We start from the raw sequence: 22,675 nt of genomic DNA, 5'->3' as shown, positions 1-22,675 counted from the left end.
AAGCTAGAAAAAAGTGGAGGCCAAAGAAAGGGGGGGGATGCAAAAAAGAGATAGGAGACCAAATGGGGGTGGGAGGTTCCGTAAAATCCACTGTTGTTGGGAGGTTAAGAAAATAGTGTGAGAAAAAGTGGAGACTGAAACAATATGGGAGGATAAGAGAAAAGTGGAGAGAGAAACTGTAAAAGATTGAGAAATAGGTAGATTTTGAGAAGAAGTGGAAGTTGAGAAGGAGTGGGAGCTCTGACAAAGTAGGAGTCTGAGAATAAGAAGCTGGAATAGAGCTTGAGGCTGAAAAGGGATGTGAGGCTGAGAAAACCATAAAGATTAATTAAAGGATCCAGGCTAAAAAAGATTGAGAGGAAAAAAAGGAATGGGTAGCAGAGAAAAATGTAAAGGTTGAGAAAAAAGGTTGAATGTGAAAAGGGCTGCTGAGATCAAAAAGGAGGTGGAGGCAAAGGAAAAATAAACTAAAGCAGTGCAAGTCAGAAAAAAATCAAGACAAATGAGTACAGGCTGAGAAAAATTGGAGGCTGAAGAATAGTGAGAGGTAAGAACAAAAGCTGAAAGGTAATGGGAGGCTGAAGAAAGGTTGAGGCCTAGAATAAAATGAGGCTGAAATAAGGTGGGAAGCTGAGAACAAAATATGAGGCTGAGAAAAAGTACTGAATAATGTGAGGATGGGAGGTAAAAAAAAAAAAAAGTGACGGGCTAAAAAACAGCATCTAAAAAAAAAATGGAAGCAGAAGAGGGGTAGAAGGCCAAGTATGTACAAGTATTCAAAGTATAAATATGTGTAAATATGTCATTATTTTGGGGCAAACTGCTCTTAAAATGGTAACAACAAAATACTTCAGAAAGTACAGCTATTTAAACTTCACAAATGGCCAAAAAAAGAATAATATTGAGGCATAACTCAAATGAACTGGACTAAATCTTGATTGTACCACCAGCAACTCATCCACTTGTCTTGGAATAAGTGCTGCACAGGCAAACTCATATGCAAGCACAGTTTGTGAGTGAAATAAACAGAGATTTTAGTGGGAGTGTAGATATAATTGCAAATCCTTTGTAAGACAAAGCTCAAATGGAAAGAATGTCATGGATGACTAAATACAAATGAGAGCAGAGGACAGACTAAATAAGAAGTAGCTGGCTGTAAGCGTTACAAGCTTTATGATACAAGAGATTATATATGATATGCAATGGTAAAAAGCATGTGTTAATGTCTTTGGGAATTCATTAGCATAATTGGCAGTATTGTGTTTTTACGTGATTCATAAATAATAATTACATTTGTCTATTAGAGAACTTTATTCAAAGAATTTAAATTAAAACTATCAATCTAAAATTCCTCATTTTATGATAAAATTGAATAGAATTGAATATATTAATAAATATTTTGAAAAGTTACAAGAACTCCTGGTATTACAAGCTCACAGAATACAGATTACTTGAAATTACATGTAGACTGTGTGGGCTGAATGACTGCATTATCAGAATTTTTCAGTGACCAAAGTTCTGTTTCTGAATTTCCAGATAAGTCATATGTGCACTGAATTTAAGCATTATAAAAAAACAGGGTCCAAATATGTTTAATTATAGTCCGTTTCAGAGCAAGCAACATAAAGGTTTTCATATATTTTCTCTGATAGGCCTGTAAAACATACATTTGTGTAATTTAAGGTATGTCAAACTTCCAATCCGGAGGTGGTTTGAGCCTGGTTGACTTGAAGGGCAGCTACCTAACTGCATGTAGCAGTCCATTGAGCACACACCTTAGAATAGTTTATTTATGTAGATAAATTCACTAGTATTTTGGCTCATCCTCAGACATTCCTTGTTGGTTTTTAGATTGATTTAGTTGTTTTAACAACATTCAAACGGAATGAAAACAGTTAGAAATAACTGGTTGTTCCAACTATCCTATACCTATCAAAATAAATTTTTGTAATTTGCACAAAAAAAAAAAACAACACACACACAAAAAAATCATAGAATTCCATATAACTGAAAAGTTTAGAATGCCTGAAGCACCTTTTGTCTACACCTGGAGTTTTGTTTTGTTTTCTTTCTTTGAGTGCTCAGCAGAGCAGGAACCAGGGTGTAGCTGCTCATGAGGCTGAGCTTTTTTCTTTTTTTTTTTTGGGTACCACCCCAGAGTGTTAGAAATTTCAGTTGTGTTCACTTCTCAGTGAAGATTCACAGAAGAAAATCTGTCCAAAAATATTCTAGAGTGGACTTCTCATAAAATTTACAAAACAAATAGAAATGGCCGTCAGCCATTTTGATGTGGCGCTGGGCAGCCTGCTCTGGTGGTTGGTGACCCTGCACATAGCAGCCAGGTTGAAACTAGGTGATCACTGTTCCTTTTCAACCCAGGCCCTTCTATGATTCTATGATATACGGTAATGAAGTGACAGTAAAAGACAATATGGCTTTATGGTTGAAGCAGGAGTCTTGATATTGGGAATCATTCTGTTTCCTTGAGCTTTACTGAGCAAAATTCAGCACTGCCCTTCACAATTCCCATATAAAAGATTGGGATAACACCAACATTTATCACTCAGAATTTCTGAAATTTGCTAGCTGTCTATATTTTCAAATATTTGAAACTGATCCTATTCTCATCACAAAGGTGCTTTGATCGGTCTGAGAGTAAAGCCTCTTTGGTTCTTTTCTCTTTGCAGCATCAGTAACACTGTAAATAGCAATACTGGTATCAGCTGAGTATAAATCGGAGAAGAACTGGAGTGATTAATTAGAGTGACCAATTAGAAAAATAGATAGTCACAGTCTTAAACCACAGTCTGTGCTGTTTAAAGTTTTTGAGCTTACCTATGCATACTAGATCCATAAAACCATACAATCCATAGCAGGTTTGAAAAAGGCTGTCCTTTCTTTGCAATACTGCATAGGGGCTGAAGGCTGACCATAGAAGCCAAGTCACACTTGCTACTAAGAACAGAGATCCTAGGATTACAGCAACCATCTGCACTTTCTCAACCAGTGTTATAGTAATGCTTTGCCACTAAAAGAGAAACAAAGGTGTATAAGATAAAAATGTTATTTTCTGTGATTGTACATTCAACTCCACTTTTTTCCTGAAATCAGAAATTACTTTAAAATTTATACATATCTTCATAAAATGTTACTAATATTTTTGACACTAACATTTTAGAGAACTTTTTTACCTATTTCACTTTAGCTAAAAGTGAAACTAAAAATAGTTGCTTCGCCATCTCCTCCAGCATCACTACCATCACCATCTAGCTGTGAACTTCAGGAGAGTTATTAGTTTATTTCTATTTTGAACACATAAGCACAAAAAAATTAGTCTTAGGAACGGAGCTCAGCCTTTCATATTTGTATGCTAACAAACAGAATACAAAGAAAGTTGGGAAGCCAGTCTAAGTCTGTTTTTATGTTAATATAACAAGTTGAAAGTGGCAGCTTTCCTTCCCACCCCCCTCCAAGTCCAAAGCCATTTTCCACTTTCCTGCTGCTCATCAAAGAAACTCCTGGCTGTCTCCTGGCATGCCAAAAGAGATGGGGTTCTGTTCATAAACCAGTGTTAACAATACAAAGAGACATCCATAGCTAAGTATGGAGGCAATCTGAAGACTTGGGAAGAGCCCTGAACATAGGTAGCACGCAAATTTCTTTCCAGTGCACATTACCTATGCCTGCCTTTCTTAGAAAGGCTGGAATGTATGTATGTAAGATAATTCAGATTTGTGATGTGACAAGATATTAATATAAAGAGTATGCTACTGAATTTTGTCAAGATATGAATATAAGTAAAATTTTGTTAAAATAAAAGGTCTCAAAAGCAAAACATAACATGACAAAAAAAAAAAAATCATCCTAGATTGTGCTTACTGTCTGTGGTCTTCCATAGACAATTATTTGTCTGAATTAGTTTCGCAGACTCCCCACTCTAGCACCATGATCTGCTCCTCTGCTCCAGAGATAAGAGTGCCGAATCTTTAGATTGACATAACTTCTGTTCCTAATTTTGAAAATATCTGCCCACTTCTAGGGTTGCAATAAGGACCAGGTGGAGAAATATCTACTGAACCAACAGCTCTATTACTTCTTTACCGATCTGGTAATAGTTTTTTTCTGTTAGTTAGTTTATAAAAACATTATTTTTAATAGCAGTTGGGTAGTCAGTATTGTATGATTGTAAGATGCTAGAATAATTCAGGTTGCAAGGGGCTATGGGAGGTCTCTAGTTCAACTTTCTGCTTACATAGGGGTCAGTGATGGGATCAGGCCAGATTGCTCAAGGCTTAAAAATCTCCAATTATGAAGACAGCTCAACTTCTCTGAGCTATCTAGTGCACTTCTTTACTGCTCTCAGGTCATAAAACTTTTTTCTTACATCCAGTTTGAACCACAGTTTAAGCTCTCCGATCAAGTCCCACTGCTAGATGAGCAATGAGATCCTCTCCCCTTTTCTTCCATTTCAGCTTTTCCCATTAACTTTTTTAACCGTTGCCTAATTTGCACACCTGATCCTGCTCACCTCCTCTTCCTGCAGCCTTCTGAGTATAAATGGTACAAAAAGGTAGTCATACAATTTGTGAATTTTGTATTTCAGTATGCTGTTCTTTTATAATTAACTTATTAAACTCATACTAATAATTTCATTGAAATTTGAAGGTTGGATTGGAGCTATTTATATTCAATAATAAATTGGTTTTTTAATAGTAAGCCAAGTATGGATACTCATTTCCTTTGTTAGGAAAGTTTTTTTTACAAGGTCAGGGAAGGTCAGTTACAATTGATGCATGACAGAATGGTATGAGCTTCTCATGATTCTGATATTGTACACGGGACTTAAATGTCAGGGCTGAAATTCATAGAGCTCTCTTTAGACTTGGTGGGGATACGTTCAACAAAATTATTCTTCATTTCACGGCTAACGCTACACAGTGCGACCTGGCAGAAAGCTGTCAAAAATGCTGTTGGTTATGTATTTCTATCTTCTTTCATTATCAGTGTAAGACAGACCCATAATGTGTTTGTTCAGAATGCATGAAATCATAGTATGTTTACATGAAGTAAAATTTAGTTTTATGCATTAACTGTCATAAAATATTAAACTATCAAATTCATGGAAGAAGCTAGTAATAAACTGAAAAAAAATATATATATATCACTGAAGTAAACAGCTGGTCTTTCACAGTGCAATTCCCTAAGCTTAGTTCAGCTTACTTTGAATTTTATTTTATTTTATTTTTTACTTCAATTACTCTTAATTATTCTTCATAACTAGCACTGGGTAGAAGGAAAAGCAGTCCAAACATTCAGGATAAATAACACAGAGTGCAGTCTAGATATAAAGCTTACCCTCTATTCTAGCATTGCCAGGCATGCAATTTCTATGTCTGTCGTCTCCCATTCATAACCACATTCAACCATTTCTGCTACTTTTTTTTTCTTTTCTTTTCTTTTTTTTTTTCCTTTCCTCATGTAAAGGTCTCACTAGGACATCTATTGACTTACCCCACACTTCCTTCTAGAAAATCTTGACCTTTAAAAGTTCTAAGAGACATAGATATGATCTCAGTCTCTTCCTGGCATCTTCTTAATAATGTGATCTAGTCATTTTGTTGTTCTTGAGATCAGATGAACAGGCTGTCAAGAATGTAAGTAACAATCATCTCTCAACCTCTGTAAATTTAGTAATTCCAAAAATTCAACACACTTCTGCGCTACCAACTAGGAAGGGGAGCCACTTCAATTATTGAGAAAATGCATAAGCCTCCCATGGTTCCTAATTCCTTTGCCTTTAAAAATCAATGAGCAATTAAAACAAAAACAAGCAAACAAACAAAAACAACCACCAAGAACTCATAAAGGGGGTTGGATGTTCTTTACTATTACTCAGCTGCTTTGACCTTTGTGGTGTCTGCTGCCTTTCTTCTGTATAAAAGAAACTATACTCCTCCACCTTCCTGAATATGAAGGTCAGCAGTTTCTAAGCAATTCACATATTTTATCTTCCTATCAGTACAGTTTCTAAGTTAAACTAATCAGTAAGATCCCACAGTAGACAGGGGAGGAAGGGTGGTACATGTAATATGAAAGGCACTCAAGAAGCCCAAACAGTTTTACACAAAACTACTAACTTTTCTCTTGGTGCAAGGCTGTCTGCTGTAAGAATCCAACAGCATAACAGTGACAGAGTAGGGTAGATAGGTGTTAAACTCTAACATGATCAGATTCAGGACTTTGGTTACTGTGTATGTCCCTCCTTCGTGCCAATGGCAAGAAGACCATTCATACTGATGTCTAACTGACCAGAAATGAAACTTTCTTCTCCCTGGCCCTCTGCCCCCAAGCAATTTTGCTTTAGAAACTTAGTCTGAGATTGCCTCTCGGGAAATATATGGCTTCATTTTTCCCTTAGCTTTTATTGTGTTTATGTATGAATTATAAAGAGCAAGCAGATTGAACTGAGACAGGCACATTTTTCACATAGAGAAGGTATTCTATAGTTATTGCAATATTCATATGTAAATAAGCTCCAAAGATTTAGTTCTTTACTTAGCCATAGACAATATTAGCCATTAGGCAACGAGAAGGAACTACATGGGACTGTATTGTTTGGTTACACCGCATTTTATAACAGAATTTATGAAGAGGAACGGCAGTCGTAGTCGCAATGCTTTCTACTGTCTGAAATCTCATGCAAAGTGTAGTTACAGTGTGTGAGTACCCACTCTGATAAATGCTTAGGGATAGAAAAGTTTTTCTGTTTAAATACCAAAGACATTTAAGCCTTATTTGATTTCTTATGATCATTCACCTTACTGCATGCCCTGCTATGCGTTCTATTCACTTCGACTTCTAGTATTAAAGTAACTGTTTATGATAAAGAGGTCACAAAAGTAATGTGGTAAAAGAATCACCAATAAAGAAATTTCATTTAGAATTTAACAGTCTGAATTATTTAACATCTCAAATTGAAAGATATCATTATTGGTATGTCATAATTTAAATCCATTATTTCCATGAAATTATTTCACATTTTCTTCATATAACTTGCTTTGTAACTCTTAGTTGCTCATGATTATAAATTATGACTTCCTAATTTGTCTTTGTCATTTGCTGACTATACATCCCCATAAACATTAAGTTCTTTCAGCTAAGTTTTAACAAATCAGAAAAGTTCTATGCAGTCTTTCTACTGTAAGCTTCTACAAAGTACCTAACCATAAAAAATAAATATTTTGATACAAATTGGCACTTTGCTTTAAAATCAAAATTAAAAGAAAACTTCAAATATTTTTTGTCTGACAAAATAATATTTTTTCATGGACAGATTCTTAAAAAAAAAAAGTTCCTTTAAATTTCTGTGAAATAGTATCCCATTTGATATTGATCTCCATCGTGTCTGTAATGTTATGAGGTATTATGCCATACCAGGCTTCTGATTTTAATATAGCACTGCTTTTTCGTCCTTTGAGAATTCCCTACACTTTCACTTCTGCTGACACTTTATTATGTTTGGCTTTGGTAATCTTTTATTTACCACTGCTCTTCCTTTCATAAATCATTTGGGAGTCTGGTACATTTAATGAACCCTATAGTTCTGTTTCTAACCCCAAAACCATTGTTCCTATAAATGCTCTATTAAGAATAAATACTGCATAATTTCATATTTTTTCAGATAGAGACTTCCAGAAGCTGAAAGAAGCATACTGCTTTGAAGGGCTAATTGCTAAAGAATAAAGTTAATAAAGAAATATGCATTTTATATACTAACATAAAAATTGATAGACTATTCAAAGACTACTCAAAATCGGTACTAACTCAGCTTTTTTTAATTGTGCCTTATAAAAGCCTGTTGATTGTCATAAAATGCATGGCAGAAAAATGATCTTAAAAACACTCATTGAGACTGAAATTGGACTCAAAATATTTTATATGAAAAACGTCTGCAGTGAAACTACATATTTTCTTACATCCTTAATAAAGAACATATGAAAATTCCTCATGGCTGGCCAGAGTAGATGACAGAGAGTAATCCCTCTGCATATAGTACTACCAACTCAGGAAGACTAGCAACAGGTGATGAAACAGAAAACTTTCTCAAAGGTGTTTGAGGCCATGTGGGATGGGGCTTTGAGCAACACGGTCTACTGGCAGATGTCCTTGCCCATGGCAAGGAGGTTGGAAATAGATGCTCTTTACATTCCTTCCTACCCAAACCATTCTATAAGTCTGTGGAGACACACATGGACTATTCCGTGTTTGTGAAGGGTAACGTTATCTTTTGAATATGTATACCTTTACTACTTACTTAATTTTTGACTCAGTGTTGGGTTTTTCAAGCATGTGATCATAAGCAATGGGTTCCCTTCACTTTTTTTGAATTCAAGTAGTAATCTGGAATTCAATGCAACTAAGGTTCTGAGTTATTAGAAAAAGGTATCTAATTTTAAAATATAGTAAGAAGTAGCATATGTGTGCACACTGGTTCATCATCAACCTTATCATGTTGGTATTAAGCTAAATTAGATATAATACTGAACAATAATATACCAACTAGTCTGCTATGAGACATCTAAATTCTCTGAAGATGCTCATAATCTCTGCTGAATTTTTGATGTGGTAGTTTGACATGGCTGCCACCAATTATCTGCTCTGTCATTTAGAGACAGCTTATTTAGATGCCATCACAGAAGCAAGGGTAGTTGATGGTAGGCTCTTGTTCTCTCTGGTCATTCCGGAAGGTGTATCTAATGTAAAAGTAATTAAAAATAACTGGTGGTGAACCAACCTTATGGTGACCTATTATAACATAGTTTGATTAACCTAATGATGTATTAATTATATGACTTCAAAAAGATTTTAGAGAATCTTTTACTTTCTCTGGCTGCTAGAAACAGGTAGTTGTGACAGAAACAAGTTCTTAAACACAGACATTCATTATGCATAAAAGGATTTGCAATCTGGTTATCAATAAAACTTAAAGAATTTAAAAAAACTCAATGATTTAGGTCCAATACATCATTTTTGAAATGCCTATTCGTTTTTGTAGTCTAAACGATCAGATAATTTTTCTAATGTGTTTTGCAGTATGCACATAACATTATTTGCATGATTTAAGATGCAGAGATACTGTCAACTTATTGACCTACTTGGACAGAAAATGCATAGGATTGAGTATATGTATGTAGACATTTGAAATGCCCTTTTTCACCATAGGCTTCTATTTTGGCAAGGGCTGTCCTGAAAGTAATGCCTCTGTATGGGAACTGCTGCATCACGGCCTGAACCTCTGATTGATCACCTGAGGCGAGCAATGAGTCAGCCACGGGAGCACAGGTGAAGGCAATTCACCTGTGCTGCTGGAAGGAGTGGAGCCTGGCTCCACCTCTCCTAGACCCATTTAAGAGCTGACTGCCAGTGGGGGAGGATCTCTTCTGGAGATCCCTCCTCTGGAGTTTTGCAGTGAGCCCAGGACACAGGTAAGCTTTCTGTCTACTCTCTTTTTGTTATTATAATCTGCTTTGCCAAACTCTCTTGTTCATTTCATAATTATAGCATCTTTGTATTCATTGATTATACAGTCTCCTGTTTTTTTTATACTGACCCACAATGTCAGAGGCAGATGTTGGTAGTATGGCAGAAGAGATTGAACCTTCCCACCAATAATCCATTCCATGTTGTTGACGTGTGACAGCTAGGAGCAGAGTCTGACAGAATGGCTTGTGGTATGGAAGTGCATATGAAGCAGTGGGAGGCAGTGGATGGTTTCAGCAGTGGTATCAAGAATGTGAAAGACAAGACACGCTCCAGACAGCCACGCAGTTTTTTATGAGCACAGCATGCAGGTTTTTGTTAATTGCAGGGGTGAGGGGGGAAAATCATACCTAATGGTGGTGATGATGATGAAAAACACCATTTTGTAACTGAGAATTTGTCTATCAAATATTGTACTCTTTGTATTTGTTGTAGTTTCCATGGAAATAAATAGGAGGCATTACTGCTTGGAGTGAATTAAGTATGTGTATTTTAAGAGTAATTGATGGTACAAAAATTGCAGCTTCCCTTTAATGCTTAGCAATTTTGTTGAACTATTAAGACAGAGTTCCTGTAGTCATAATGCAATTATCTTTTCTTTTATGAATCATATAGGTCAAGAATATAGATAATTCAGCTTGCATGCAACTTCAGTCTGCTTGGAAGGCAGTATCCATACTTTGGACATTCTGAAAGCGTAACATTAACTGCAGAGGCATATTCCATCTGTGCAGCACACGTGGAATTTAGCTGATAGTTCCTGGAAGTGTTGGCTTATTGCATGTACCTGGCAGAGTAGAACATCTGTACTTACATTGGATGCATCGTGGATTTTTGAAAGACCAGAAGCCTAGAAATCCTGGAAATCTATTTCGCTTTGGATACAAAATAATAGTATTAAAAAAAAAAAACTCTGGAGATGTATTTTCCTTCTCTTAGGAGAAAGGAACTAATTGCAAATTTTAGCTAGGATGGTTGAGTAGGTTTAAAAGGGGAAAAAAACTGACCATGAGGATAAGATCCTGCACTCCTTAAGATATTAGTACACTCACCAGAAGTCTTGAAAAAATTGTTCAGCAGGGAGTGAATGAGCCTCACCTGCAAAGTGCCCTGACCATCTATCAGTGTAAAGAGGGATCATCTGTTCTTGACCGCTTTTGCTGGTGCCTTCTTGTCTACGTTGAAGTGTTCAACTATTAATTCCAGTTCATTTACTGAAACTCCAGTCCAGTCCATCTAACTGGACTTTCCAAAACAGGTAGCTCCTATTTCTGTCTTTTTGACAATATGAATAATTAAACATTTTTTACAACTCGTACAAGATGAAAGATAAAGGGTTTAACCTGAAAATATTCTACGTCCTAATGGTTGATGCATTCCCTTCTGAAAGGCCTTCATTCAAACCCTGAGTTCTTCAACTGAGTTAAAGCAAGATTTTAAACTTCCACCTTGAAGATGCTATTTTAATGACTGATATTGACACATTATTCAGAATATGCAATGACTTTTCAAAGTCATTTGCATATGAATTGGAACACTTCCAGTTCATATATACCAGACACACTGAAGTTTGCTGAACCAAAGAGAAAGCAAACTTAATTGATTCCTGTACTCATATAACCTCTATAAGGTTGAGTAGGATGTGATTTTATTACTACACAAAGCATGAAAACATATTTCTGACACTGGTCTACCTCAGCTGGTCTGAATGCTGACAGAGGCCACGGTCTTTCCTAAAAATGAAGAATGAAAATGATGTGAAGGTGGAAGAAATGCTTTACAATTCTGGGGAATTGTAGAGAATTCTAGGGAATTCTAGAGTTCAGAGTTTTGAGTTTACTGGAAAATGACTGCAAGGAATTTTCTATATCATTTAATTACCTTAAGAGTTAAAATGCAAAGTATTAATATATTTTTCCAATCTAGGCCCAACACTGGTACCAACAATGATGGTTAAATGATAGAGGGAAAAAAAAATGTAGGTGTACAAACAATTTTGACTGGATAAGCATGATCAAGAACTTGTTAAGTATCATTGCGTTTCAAGTACGCAGTGTTTTACTGCTTTCCACCATCTTCATCTTGTCTGTCCAAGTCCATAAGACAAGATATCAAGTAATACATCTTCATCTGTTGTCACTGGATTCTTTTACATCCTACAGAAGCTACATACACAGCTGAGAATTGGGCCCTTTTCAATAATTTTGGCACAAACCAGCTCTTTAGCATCTGTTAGTACAGAATTTGAAGGACATTCACTATCCAGTCTTCTGCCTTTTGTTCTATGGCAACGACGTGTTTCAGTAGTGGAGAGTACCTCACAAGAAAACATCTGACTGTAAGTACTGGCCTCAGGCCGTTTGGCCTTTCAATCATAACCAAGAGTAATTCATAGAATTGTATCAAAATTTTCATGTGACCCTAGGAAAATCTTTAAGGGAAGACTAAGTGCTTCTTTGAGGTATCTGGTAAGGGCACTTCAGATTTTGAAGGCAAGGTAAAAGAAGCATGCTTAGTTTAGTGTTAAGGTTGTTGCTCTCCTAATCCCTAAGCAAGATGTATATATCTTGGGTAATGATTAAAAAGTAGGACAATAAATATGGCAGTGTAATATCAACCACTATGTAATCACAGAGAAGGCAATCCTAGGTTCTACCCTGCACAAAATCTGGCAAAACCTGCTTTAAAATTCAATTAGAGATTAATATACTAGATTGACAAATCAATTAGATTGACTGTGTAATCAATTACACTTGCAATAAATCTTCACTTGAAGACAATAGTCATAATTAGATGATTTCAGACTATGCAAATTATATAGTAAGCAGCATACTGCTTGAAAATTTGGCCAAATAAAAAGAATCATAAATGAATTTTTCTGTTTTAGATATTATATATAATGTATAATTAAAACATGATATAAAAAGATGCACAATACATCAATGATTATACCTGTTAGTATGATGCATGCATTTTACGATTTCTAACAGCAATAGTTATTACTATTAATTCTAATTTAATAAGCATTAATATCTTAAACATCAATTGTCTTAGTAAGTTTTTTCAGGTATACTACATAATCATGGCTACAAGCTGATAGGTACTATTGTTTGAATTAGCAATCAGTTTTTTTTTCTAATAGCTCAGGCTGGCCACTGGAAATACACAGCTTTCTTGCTTACTGTGCATCAACATTCATAACACTACAAGAAGCAATGGTTATAATAATAAAAACTGTTATATCCAATTCATACTGCTGTGCTTGGTAGCCTTTAAACTATAAATTGCTCTTGGTCTAACGGTGGTTATATGACTCATACATAATCTATGTACATCCCTTCCAGTATAAATAAATACAGACATAAAAATACCCTTGTTTTCTCTCAAATCAAGGCACACCTAAGAGAAAGAAGGGTACGTACAAGCTGTACACAAGGAAGGCACCTGTATCAAAGAACTTTCTGTTTAGTTAGTTAGCTAGAACGACTGCAAATTATTTTTCAAGTATGTGTCGGAATGTATTTTGGTTGTCTCTCTAGACAGCAGTCCCTTCTTTAAATTCAATAATCACATATGACAGAGGTGTTGGTGGCCTTTTCACATCAGCTGCTCTACCTTAAAATCAGCAGTATTACGTGAGTCCTTAACAATATTAACAATAGGACTTGATGACGTTTGTTCAGGTTGCTCTTTGAAAAATACTCCAGTGATCCTATAGGAAGTCCTGAGACAACTTGTAAAATTTGAAATGTCCTGAGACACTTCAAAAAATTTTCTACATAGAATGCTCTTGTTCACCTCTCTGGAACAGATAGAAACGAGTAAGCAGATCTTCGAAAGTCCCTTGATATCTAAGTTTGTAAGCAACTCATACTTTCAAACACTGATGAAGAAAGCATGCCAGATGGAAATCTAGCATTGCCCTGGTCAGAAACTTCACTGAATTTATTTTATGGCATAGGTGACAGCCATAGAAAACCATAAAATCTAAATGAAAAATTCAGAGTAAACAAAACAACAAGTGTATCAATAACTATATAGATCCCTTTCAATTACTGCTGCTTTCATAAGAACAAAACTCACTAGTCTCTCAGGAGCATCACGACTGTAAACTAAGAAAGTGCAGAGCACCTAAAAGTGATAAATGATGACAGAGCTAAAGAAACACACACCATATGCATTGTGAAACAGTTAGTATAAGATCTTATGGCTCAAAGGATGAAAGAGATAACTGGCTCTGACATCTAGTACGGGGAGAAGCTAATATTCTTCTTCAAAAAGGTTTGCCTGGTCATGCAGATTTGGTTGACTGTTACTAACTTATCTATCATACGGTTCTGAAGTAGAGAATGCTGGCTATGGCCTAATATCCCAAATGTCTGTATGAAAAAAAATGAGGAAAATAGAATAATAGAATTACAGAATTGCTCAGGTTGGAAAAGACCTTAAAGATCATCAAGTTCAACTGCAACCTAATCATACTACACTAAATGGGCACTATTCTAACGCTGACACCAGACACCTTTTGTTGTGCTCTACTGAAGAGGACCAGTTCTGCCATGCTGGTCTTAGCACATAAAGGATTCTGAGAAAAGGCCATGGGAAAAGAAATTAAACATTTCTCTAGAAGGGGAGCTGGGAATGATTAAGCTACCCTAACACCACAAGATAAAGGTTGTTGTGTTTTTTTGTGACTATGAAAACTAGCCTCGGCAAGCTTCTAATGGAGGAGTAGCTTTTAGAATGCTTACTCATGGCCCACCGAAGGAAAGGAGTTCAGTCTCTCAGCTAAGATGCCAACTGAGTCCTGTGGCAAAATTCTCCAGAAGGCAGCCAAGCAGCTGCCATTTGGGAACTCTTAATGCCTCCAGAGATGTTGAATGCTGCAGACAGACCAAGCAGTACGATCAAGCATAGCACATACATATTTTTTCAGAAAGTGTTTTGATTTATTCATGAAAATAAACATGAGAGTTGCAAATTAATTACTCTTTTAGAGCAATACAAATTACCAGACAAATTTAAGCTTGTAACTGAAATTATTTAACTTTTTAAAGTCATTTTCCTTTTCATATCATGAAACATATTCTATAATACCCTCCTCCCTGAAAGAAAATGTTATTAGACTTTTGATTACCAGAAAGAACAAAGACAGTTTAACTTCTGCTAAAGGGGATTTCTATCCCAAGAATCTTTCTGACTTCTGTTATAAACCTGGAAAGGTGGTAATCAGTGTAGTTACTGAGGGGAGTAGAGAGTGACAAATTCAACGCATAACCAAGGTTTGCAGCCCTCGGGATTCATATGTCAGAGGCAACTGTGGTTCATCTGGTGGTTAATCTGGTCAATTCATGAATGAAGTTAGGAGAAGATTAAAAAGTAGGAGAGGGTGACACTGAGACAAAGATGTGGCATAATATTCACACTTTAGATGTGCTAATTCAAGTTCAGAGACACAGGACCATGGAAATGCTAGATGAGTTTTAAGTAAACAGAATTGGTGCCTGTACTTCTGAACCCAAACAAGGAAGAAAGGAACCTTTTCAAGATTATCACAAGGAGCTAATGCATGATAGTTCTGCAAAAAAAAGACAAAGATTCCCTTATGTCGTGTTGTAAATACCAAGACATCTGAAAGTAACTGCATCTATTTAGAAATAATCTGGGCTCGAAGGCTGAAGTTCTTAGATCTTGTAGGTCCTAATTGCTATGGCTAGGTTTATGGCATTCATAACAGCAAGATCTACAAAAGTATGAAGATAATAGCCAGTGGATAGATGAGTTTTTGAAACTCCCATAGCCATAAACTCTTCCAGTGAATCCACAAATCTCTGAACACATTCAAGTACCTGGTAACTGTATCAACTCTTACTAATGGAAAATCTCTGAAGTAGACACGTTTTCTAGGAATCATCAGCTATTCTACATATTTCTGTATCTTTTAACCAAAGCTAAAGAAATGAAAGAATAGACTTTTGAAATTCTTAAGCATTTGATGCTCCCTTGCCATACAATGAATGAAGACCTTCCCCTCAAGTTTGACAGACATCAGATGGCATCAGTAATTGATCAAATTACTATTTAATGCAAATTTTTAGAAAGCAGTGAGATGATATGCAATACTCTGTAAGTGATGCTTGAAGAAAAAGAGACTCTTTATTAAATATTATGAGGATTCAAAGTCATCATTGTATATTTCAATACAAGCAAAGTGTCCTCTTTGGAAGGTGATATTAAATGATTGGAGTTTCAAATAACTGTTGAAGCCTCTGAAAAAAAGAGGTTCTGTGGAGAACAGTGTTGCAAGTGTAGGAAAAGACTGCATACATAGGACTCCTATATTCTATTAATGTTATTCTGACAAGATACGGTGAGCAACTGTGTTATGCTGATTCCTTCAAGCAAAGGAAGGAATGTCAGATTGCTCTCCTCCTATGAAACAGCAGCCCTGAAATTGAGATGCTGAATCTTGTCATCCACAAAGGAACACAATGTGCTGGAAGTAACCACAAGGTATAGTAGATTGTAAATTGCAGACTGCTCAGATAATGGCCATTAGAGATATATAAAATGTCCCATTAAGAAGTAGGCTCTCCCTGACCGTTCTTCCCCAGTGAGCAGAAGAAACTTCCTTAGCATGAAAGAAGAGAAGGCGTATGGAAGTGTACTCCCATTTTCTCAGAATACAGTTTCCTGGATACCAATGTTATGCCATTTATCTTCTTCAAGATCTTTGTCGTGCTTGGAGGACTCCTTCCAGTGTTAGCATAGTTGCTAAATACACATAAAGCTAGCAAGCATTTTATCTTGATGGTGAAGGTCATGACTGTCTGAAACAATTAAGGAATTACTTTTGGAATTTTATTTGTTGTTTGGGCATAAAAGACCAGGAAAAAAAGATCTTAGCTTAGGATATGGCCTTCTTCCAATAATTTAGTTTGTGTGGGTATCAGTATGGTATATCCCAGTGCTGGGAATACACTCACAGAAATGGCAGTGTTTAATACTGCCCTACTGCCATAAAAATATCTAAAAATATAGAAAGGGGGAAAAAAGACTATGAAGTGCAAAGAAAACTGTGTGGCTAAAACTCCAAGACTCATTCTCCACTGGCCTCACTGAAATGTAAACAAACGTGACTTGGAGAAGAAATATAAAAATGAAAATAGAAAGGAAAGATGAAATAAATTAAACAACAAAAAGCAAAGAACCCTATGGGAAAAGAGTCATGCAGGAAAAACTCACAATGCAGAGGGAGTGCTCTGACTCAGACAAGTACTTCAGAAGAACTGAGGTCAAATGGTTCTTTCACTGTTGCACTATTGGCATGAAAAGAGACAGACTGTCTTCTGTACATTCTGCACGAATAACAAGAGTCTCCAGTCCGAATACCAAACACTAGATTTGAATCTGCATGTGGGACAAAAAATCATAAAAAATGTGAGTTCAATAATCTAAAAAGCTATCTCACCAATTGAATAAGAAAGCAGTTAGCATAACCACTGATTATTTACATAAAGCTTTGAAGACTTCATTGGAAACTGACAAAAAATCAAAATCAAGAAACATTAAAAGGAAGTTTTAAAATGAAGTCAACAAAGCCAAATTTCCTTGATAAATTTCTGTTGTGGTAAAAACTACAGTAGCATTTCACAGGTGACACAGAATAAATGGTTGAGAAGGAAGAGATTTTGACAATGTGTGGTGCCCAGGCTACTTATGCTGCCAAGCAAGCATGAGCAAAGGAATCATAAAGAAGAAGCACAAAAGCAGTACACTATCATTTATTAACAAGTTTATCTATTAACAGTTAGAAGAAGCCTGCTGGAAAAAAAAAAAAAAAAAAAAAGGTAATTGGTTGTAACATTCTTTCACTAAGCCCTGGTGATGGGAATTAAAGAAATGAATGATCAGGATCTTGGAATTGAGAAAAAAGAAAGAAACTTGTATTTGGAAAGCTTACATACGTCTCACTGCTAAATAAATTTCATCGATGTTAGGCTAGAATATCAAGATCTTTGGGAAATATCCAATCAGTTAGGAATAATTAAGAAAAAAAGTCAAAAAATAGTAACTCAAAGAAATTGAGTTGCTTTGAGTTGACTAGCAAGTCTTACACCTTATCTTAAGTCTTCCGTGTTTACCTAGATACCCTAAGTATTTAAAATGCCAGTAGATATGTTTACGTAGCTAACTGGATTCCCATCCATGCTATCCTTAAAATTTGGAAGTATTTTTCTAAGTGAGATATGTAATTTATGCTTATAATTACAGTAGTGATTTTTATTCAAGATTCTTTCATGACTAACACTAGCCATTTTCCCCATGAAAATTTTAGTTATGAAAGAATCCACTATTTTCCCTTAAAGTAGTTAACTCACTACATAATACACCGAGATAACAACATTCTTTAAATATACATATGTATATTATCACTAGATCGGGTTGACATCTGCAATTAATGCTTTATATTTTCAAGCACAATTTGCAGTCTACATAGTGTTAATTGCTTTTCCACATTATGCAAGCATTCAAAGAATACAACAAGAAATCAATTGTTTTTTCTTATGAGCAATAGAAAGTAAAAGAATAACATAGAAGGGGAACATCCTCATACCTTAATACTATTCTGTTGTTGGTGATGGGTTGTTTTCGTTTTTGTTTTTGTTTTTCCTGAATGCTCTACTTATTTTGCGTATGTATTAAATTATTTTAATGCACAGTTCAAAATAATGACAGATCTGGCAAGAACGCGAGTGAGCTAGAAATGGTAAGTTTAAAATCATTATCTACATATTAGTACAAAATTGTTCTCTGTGCTACAATTAAAAATTCTTTGCATAACCTATTTTTTACTGCAAATCCTCTATCTTAAGTAAACAGACATAAGCACCAGAGTGGCTTGTCTATCTCCCTGCATGCCGTAGCTGATGTTCCGACAAGAATGACAGATGTCCTATCAGTTAAGATGCCAAATTTGACCAAATGTTCCATATAGCAAAGTATGAGCACATAGAGAATCAGGAAAGATGATCACAAGAGTTTGCTGGTGACACTACAACCATTCTAGCAATATCCCAAATATTGACTACACCCTTTGGATTACCGCTTCAATCTTCAGCTATTCCAACCATCAAGTAAGCATATTTTTTTCACCATACACCTCTAAAATCCTGTCTAGACTAGGAATATGCAAGTTTCTGAGCTGAATTATAGTTTTCAAATGTATGATTTCCCATTTTTGACAATTCTCACCTAAATCTACCTTCTTCTTCACTTTCAGCTCTCTCAAAGAACTCTAGTACAAAATCAACTTCCTTCCCTTCCACCAAACTTCTATTGTCTGTTCTCTTAAAAACATTCAGTTTCAGCCTCTCCTTTCATTTTCAGTGTTCTTTTTACAATTTCCCATGTTCCTTCCTGGTGGCTTCAGCTCCCATGCTGATTGTCACTCTGACCTCTTAGATGAATATAATCTCTCTTCATTGGGCTTACAAATATGGCTCGGTGTTCACAGTAAACAAACAGCCGTTCATTGCTTAGAATAGCTTGTCTCCTAGGTCTACATCCAGTGTTTGTTATTAATTCTTCTTTATTCTTACCAAATCATTACTGATATTACCGTGACAGAATTAGTCCATTTGCTTACATGTTGTTCTTTGTTATATTATGACTTTCAGATCACTGATACTGATGATCAGCAGTTTCCACAAGTCACTGGAACTGTTCAGCTTGTATCAAGTCAAAAGGTTTACCTACTCTAGTATCTTCTCTCTAGAAGTGGTTAAAAATAGGTGCTTAGGCAAACGAAGAGCTTGAGATATACAACTACTTTGTCTAAGCTGAATGACCAATCTTTTCTGTTTCAGATTGCCCCCCCCCCCTTTCAAAACTAATATATGTGGTATATATGGATCTCAAGATTTTCATGTTCCAGCCTTTCTCCAACCCATGAATCTGTTCTGTAACCCAGTTAATATCTTTAAATATCTATTTGGATCTTCCTGTTCAGAATGTTTCTATGGTGCTTTCTATACTACATATATAAAACTATCTATATTTAAAAAATTAATTTCTCATCATCATTTTCATCTTAGGTCTCAATTACTGTAACACAGCTTTTAAGCTCTTGACAAATGTAATTTTCTCAGCAAATATGAGACTGCTTGAAACACAATTTTATAAGCCTTCTACTTTGACCACATTACTGCCCTTCTGTCACCCCTGCACGGGTTCTTCTCCATCACTCCAAATAAAAAAAGATTTGATTGTTAAGAAGTACTTTCAGGCTTTTTCTGATGTATTAATTACCTTCTAATGATTACTCAGACACTGAGTCTCACCTCTGTTCAGTTCATAATACCTATCTCAGCCAAGTATTTTTTTTTCTAATGTCCCTTCCTTGTTGCTTTCACATTGCCTGCAAACCCTTTTTTCTTCTCAAGAGTCATCTTAAGAGTCATCCCATTTGAGATGCCAAAAACACAACAAAATTTAGAAGTGGTTAGTGTTTGGAGACTACTGCTTATTTGACAAGTTTTATATACCCACACAGATTTTTTCCTTTTCTCTTAATTGAACTGCTTTGTAAATAGTCCAAGATACAGCGAATAACACCACATATCCTCTTGGATCTTCATTACAGGCAATGTAATAGCACTAATACTAGATTATTGTCAGAACGTGGTATAGTTTAAAAAGCACAAGTGGAGATTTGAGCCTTCACCCTTTCCCTTTCTTAGTTATGGCTTACGGAAAAACATATGCTTTCATCCAGCTGAGCATAGTCATTAGAGATAACTTTTATTACACATTTACTATATTTAATACACTGGCCTCAAAATTTAAATATCTAAAGAACTTAATAATTTCTGCATTTTTTAATATAAAGCACACACATATACCTACATTCAGTCTGCTACATAGTCCTTCGTCTAATTCATGCCACTGTGATAATTCAGATTAAGTGAGGACTACTCACATCAACAAAATTTGAAAAATTCAGCCTATGATTCACTGAAACTATTGAACATCATAATTTTTATGTTGAATATTTCAGACATTAATAATCACAGTATAAGCCTCTAAGAACCATGGAACTCATACGTCGTATTCCACCTCAAGTAATTACATACTTGCTTAAATAACAGTGACTACCACCCTCATTTTTTTTGGTCTGTATTCAAAAATCAGACCTAACAATTAAGAATTTACTTTTTAAAATAACTGATTGTTATACTGCTTTCAAAAAAAAGGTGATGAAATGCCATGCAATTAGCTTTTAAATTAGCAAACCAATTTGCTGTACCAATTTTGGAACAAGTCCAGTTCATCTGAAGTACTAGAACATAACGTTAATGAACACAAATGCAGAGTATATTAAATATCTCACACAGTTGTAACTTTATGACAGACTACAGTAACAGTCTACAAGAATCCCATTCTCTAAATATATTTATTGCTAACTTTTATGGAGGTGATGTTTTTAGCACCAAAGCATATTTTCCCAATCTTTGTGTGACTGTGTTCCACTTTTAAACATTATTTCTGAATCATACAAGGGAATTAATGTTCTGCAGTACACATTCACATTTAATTGCAAGCCTTGTGAACTAAATTTAATAACAGCTTAGTAATTATGCAGCTCTAAAAACTAAAGCAATGTTTATATTTTGTTTAGGAAGGAAATCTTTACAAATTATAAGGCCTAACAAACCAATATCCACATTATTTCTGCTAGAGCTTTTTTTCCGCTCATTAATCTATAATGTAATTCTAAGTGATTAAATTTTCAAGTCAGGCTCTTGAAGTTTCTCCTTTCTTTTTATCTCAAAAAACATCCAAAATTCCCTGCCTAAGCTACTATTTGTTCCATCTTCTCTTATAATTTTGGGTATTTTTTTGCTACTGATTTCTTAATATAACCTGCCCTATTATTGGATCAAATTCCTCTCTGCTGTAAGAATTAAGTCCAGCAACATGAACATGTGCATTCATTAAAGGATTAGTCCAAGGTTGAATATGTTTCTTCGATACGATGCTGAGAAGAATGCTGAAAAAAGGGATCAAACTGCATTTCTCTGTGAAATGTCATATCAGATGTCACCAATTTGTTTATGCGCTCATCTTCCACTGTTAGCCTATTGGTTAATTTAATTTTTTGTTTGTTTAAGACCTAGTCCTGTATGAAAATTCTGTGTGCTTCCACTATTGGCTTCTTAAAATGGAATTAACTAATAGTCGCTGAAATACACAAAGTGGTGCTGAAAAAAATCTATGGAAATAGTCACTTAGCACAGCAAATTCTTTTCCTTGAATGTACTGCCTCCAAAGAGATCCCTCAGGGATTACCTTCCCTGCCATGAAGCAACAGAAACCATGGAAAATGTTAGATTTTAAATGGGATATTCACATATATTCCAATATTCTGTATGAAAACATAGAACATTTATTAACTTTGTAAGCATTGTGACATTCCATAAATAACTGAGATAAAAGTAAAACTGAGGACCTGGTGTAAATCTGCATAGACAGTTTAGTTGAGGAAAAGTTACTTTGGTAGATAACATTTTTGTCTCTTTGAAAGATCAGTTTTCACAGATGTAATCCATAAAAGACTGGTAGAGACAATTCTGAGGCATGGACTGAAGCATACTGGCAGCTGTAGAGACAGTGAACAAATCCTATGCAAATATTGTATCTAATGTAATGCTTGCTTGAGAACTTCTAACTACATTCACTACTTCAATGAAGATGTTGTAAACTATTTCTATATTGAAATGGTCTAATCTCTGACCTTTAGATTTTTATAAAGCCTGACCTAAAAGTTACCTTAAAAAGGACTTTAGTGTAGTTAAGCAAATGATCCAGAACTTGTCCAAAAGCTTAAACAAGGGCAGCTATTAAAAATGTCATAGTCAATAGTATGGAAGAGAGGTGAGGACATATTAAGATTGATTGCCCTTAACAAAATACACAGATGTCCCTCTGAAGAGTTATAAAATCTTTTGAGTTTCAGGAATCTGATCCTAGAAATGCAACATGAATTGTGATTTGAGTATGCAGCTCCATGAAATCTTTTTGTGTCCTGTCTTGTCAAGAATAATGAAAAAATTAAGTCATTGCTATTAAAAAA

General features: G+C 35.3%; 1 protein-coding gene across 1 annotated transcript in view; it reads right to left on the bottom strand.

The window, feature by feature from the left end:
• The window catches only part of MARCHF11 (membrane associated ring-CH-type finger 11), a 33,979-nt gene that overhangs the window by 7,737 nt on the left and 3,567 nt on the right, over nt 1-22,675 (bottom strand). Inside the window, exon 3 of the mRNA XM_031552697.1 lies at nt 2,836-3,028. Within this exon, the coding sequence (XP_031408557.1) occupies nt 2,836-3,028 (193 nt within the window). The remainder of the gene's footprint in view (nt 1-2,835; nt 3,029-22,675) is intronic.

Source organism: Meleagris gallopavo, chromosome 3 (genome assembly GCF_000146605.3).
Source record: "Meleagris gallopavo isolate NT-WF06-2002-E0010 breed Aviagen turkey brand Nicholas breeding stock chromosome 3, Turkey_5.1, whole genome shotgun sequence".
In the NCBI taxonomy this organism is placed as follows: Eukaryota; Metazoa; Chordata; class Aves; order Galliformes; family Phasianidae; genus Meleagris; species Meleagris gallopavo.
The sequence above is the reverse complement of the archived record's forward strand: the minus strand, read 5'-3'. Positions and strand labels throughout refer to the sequence as shown.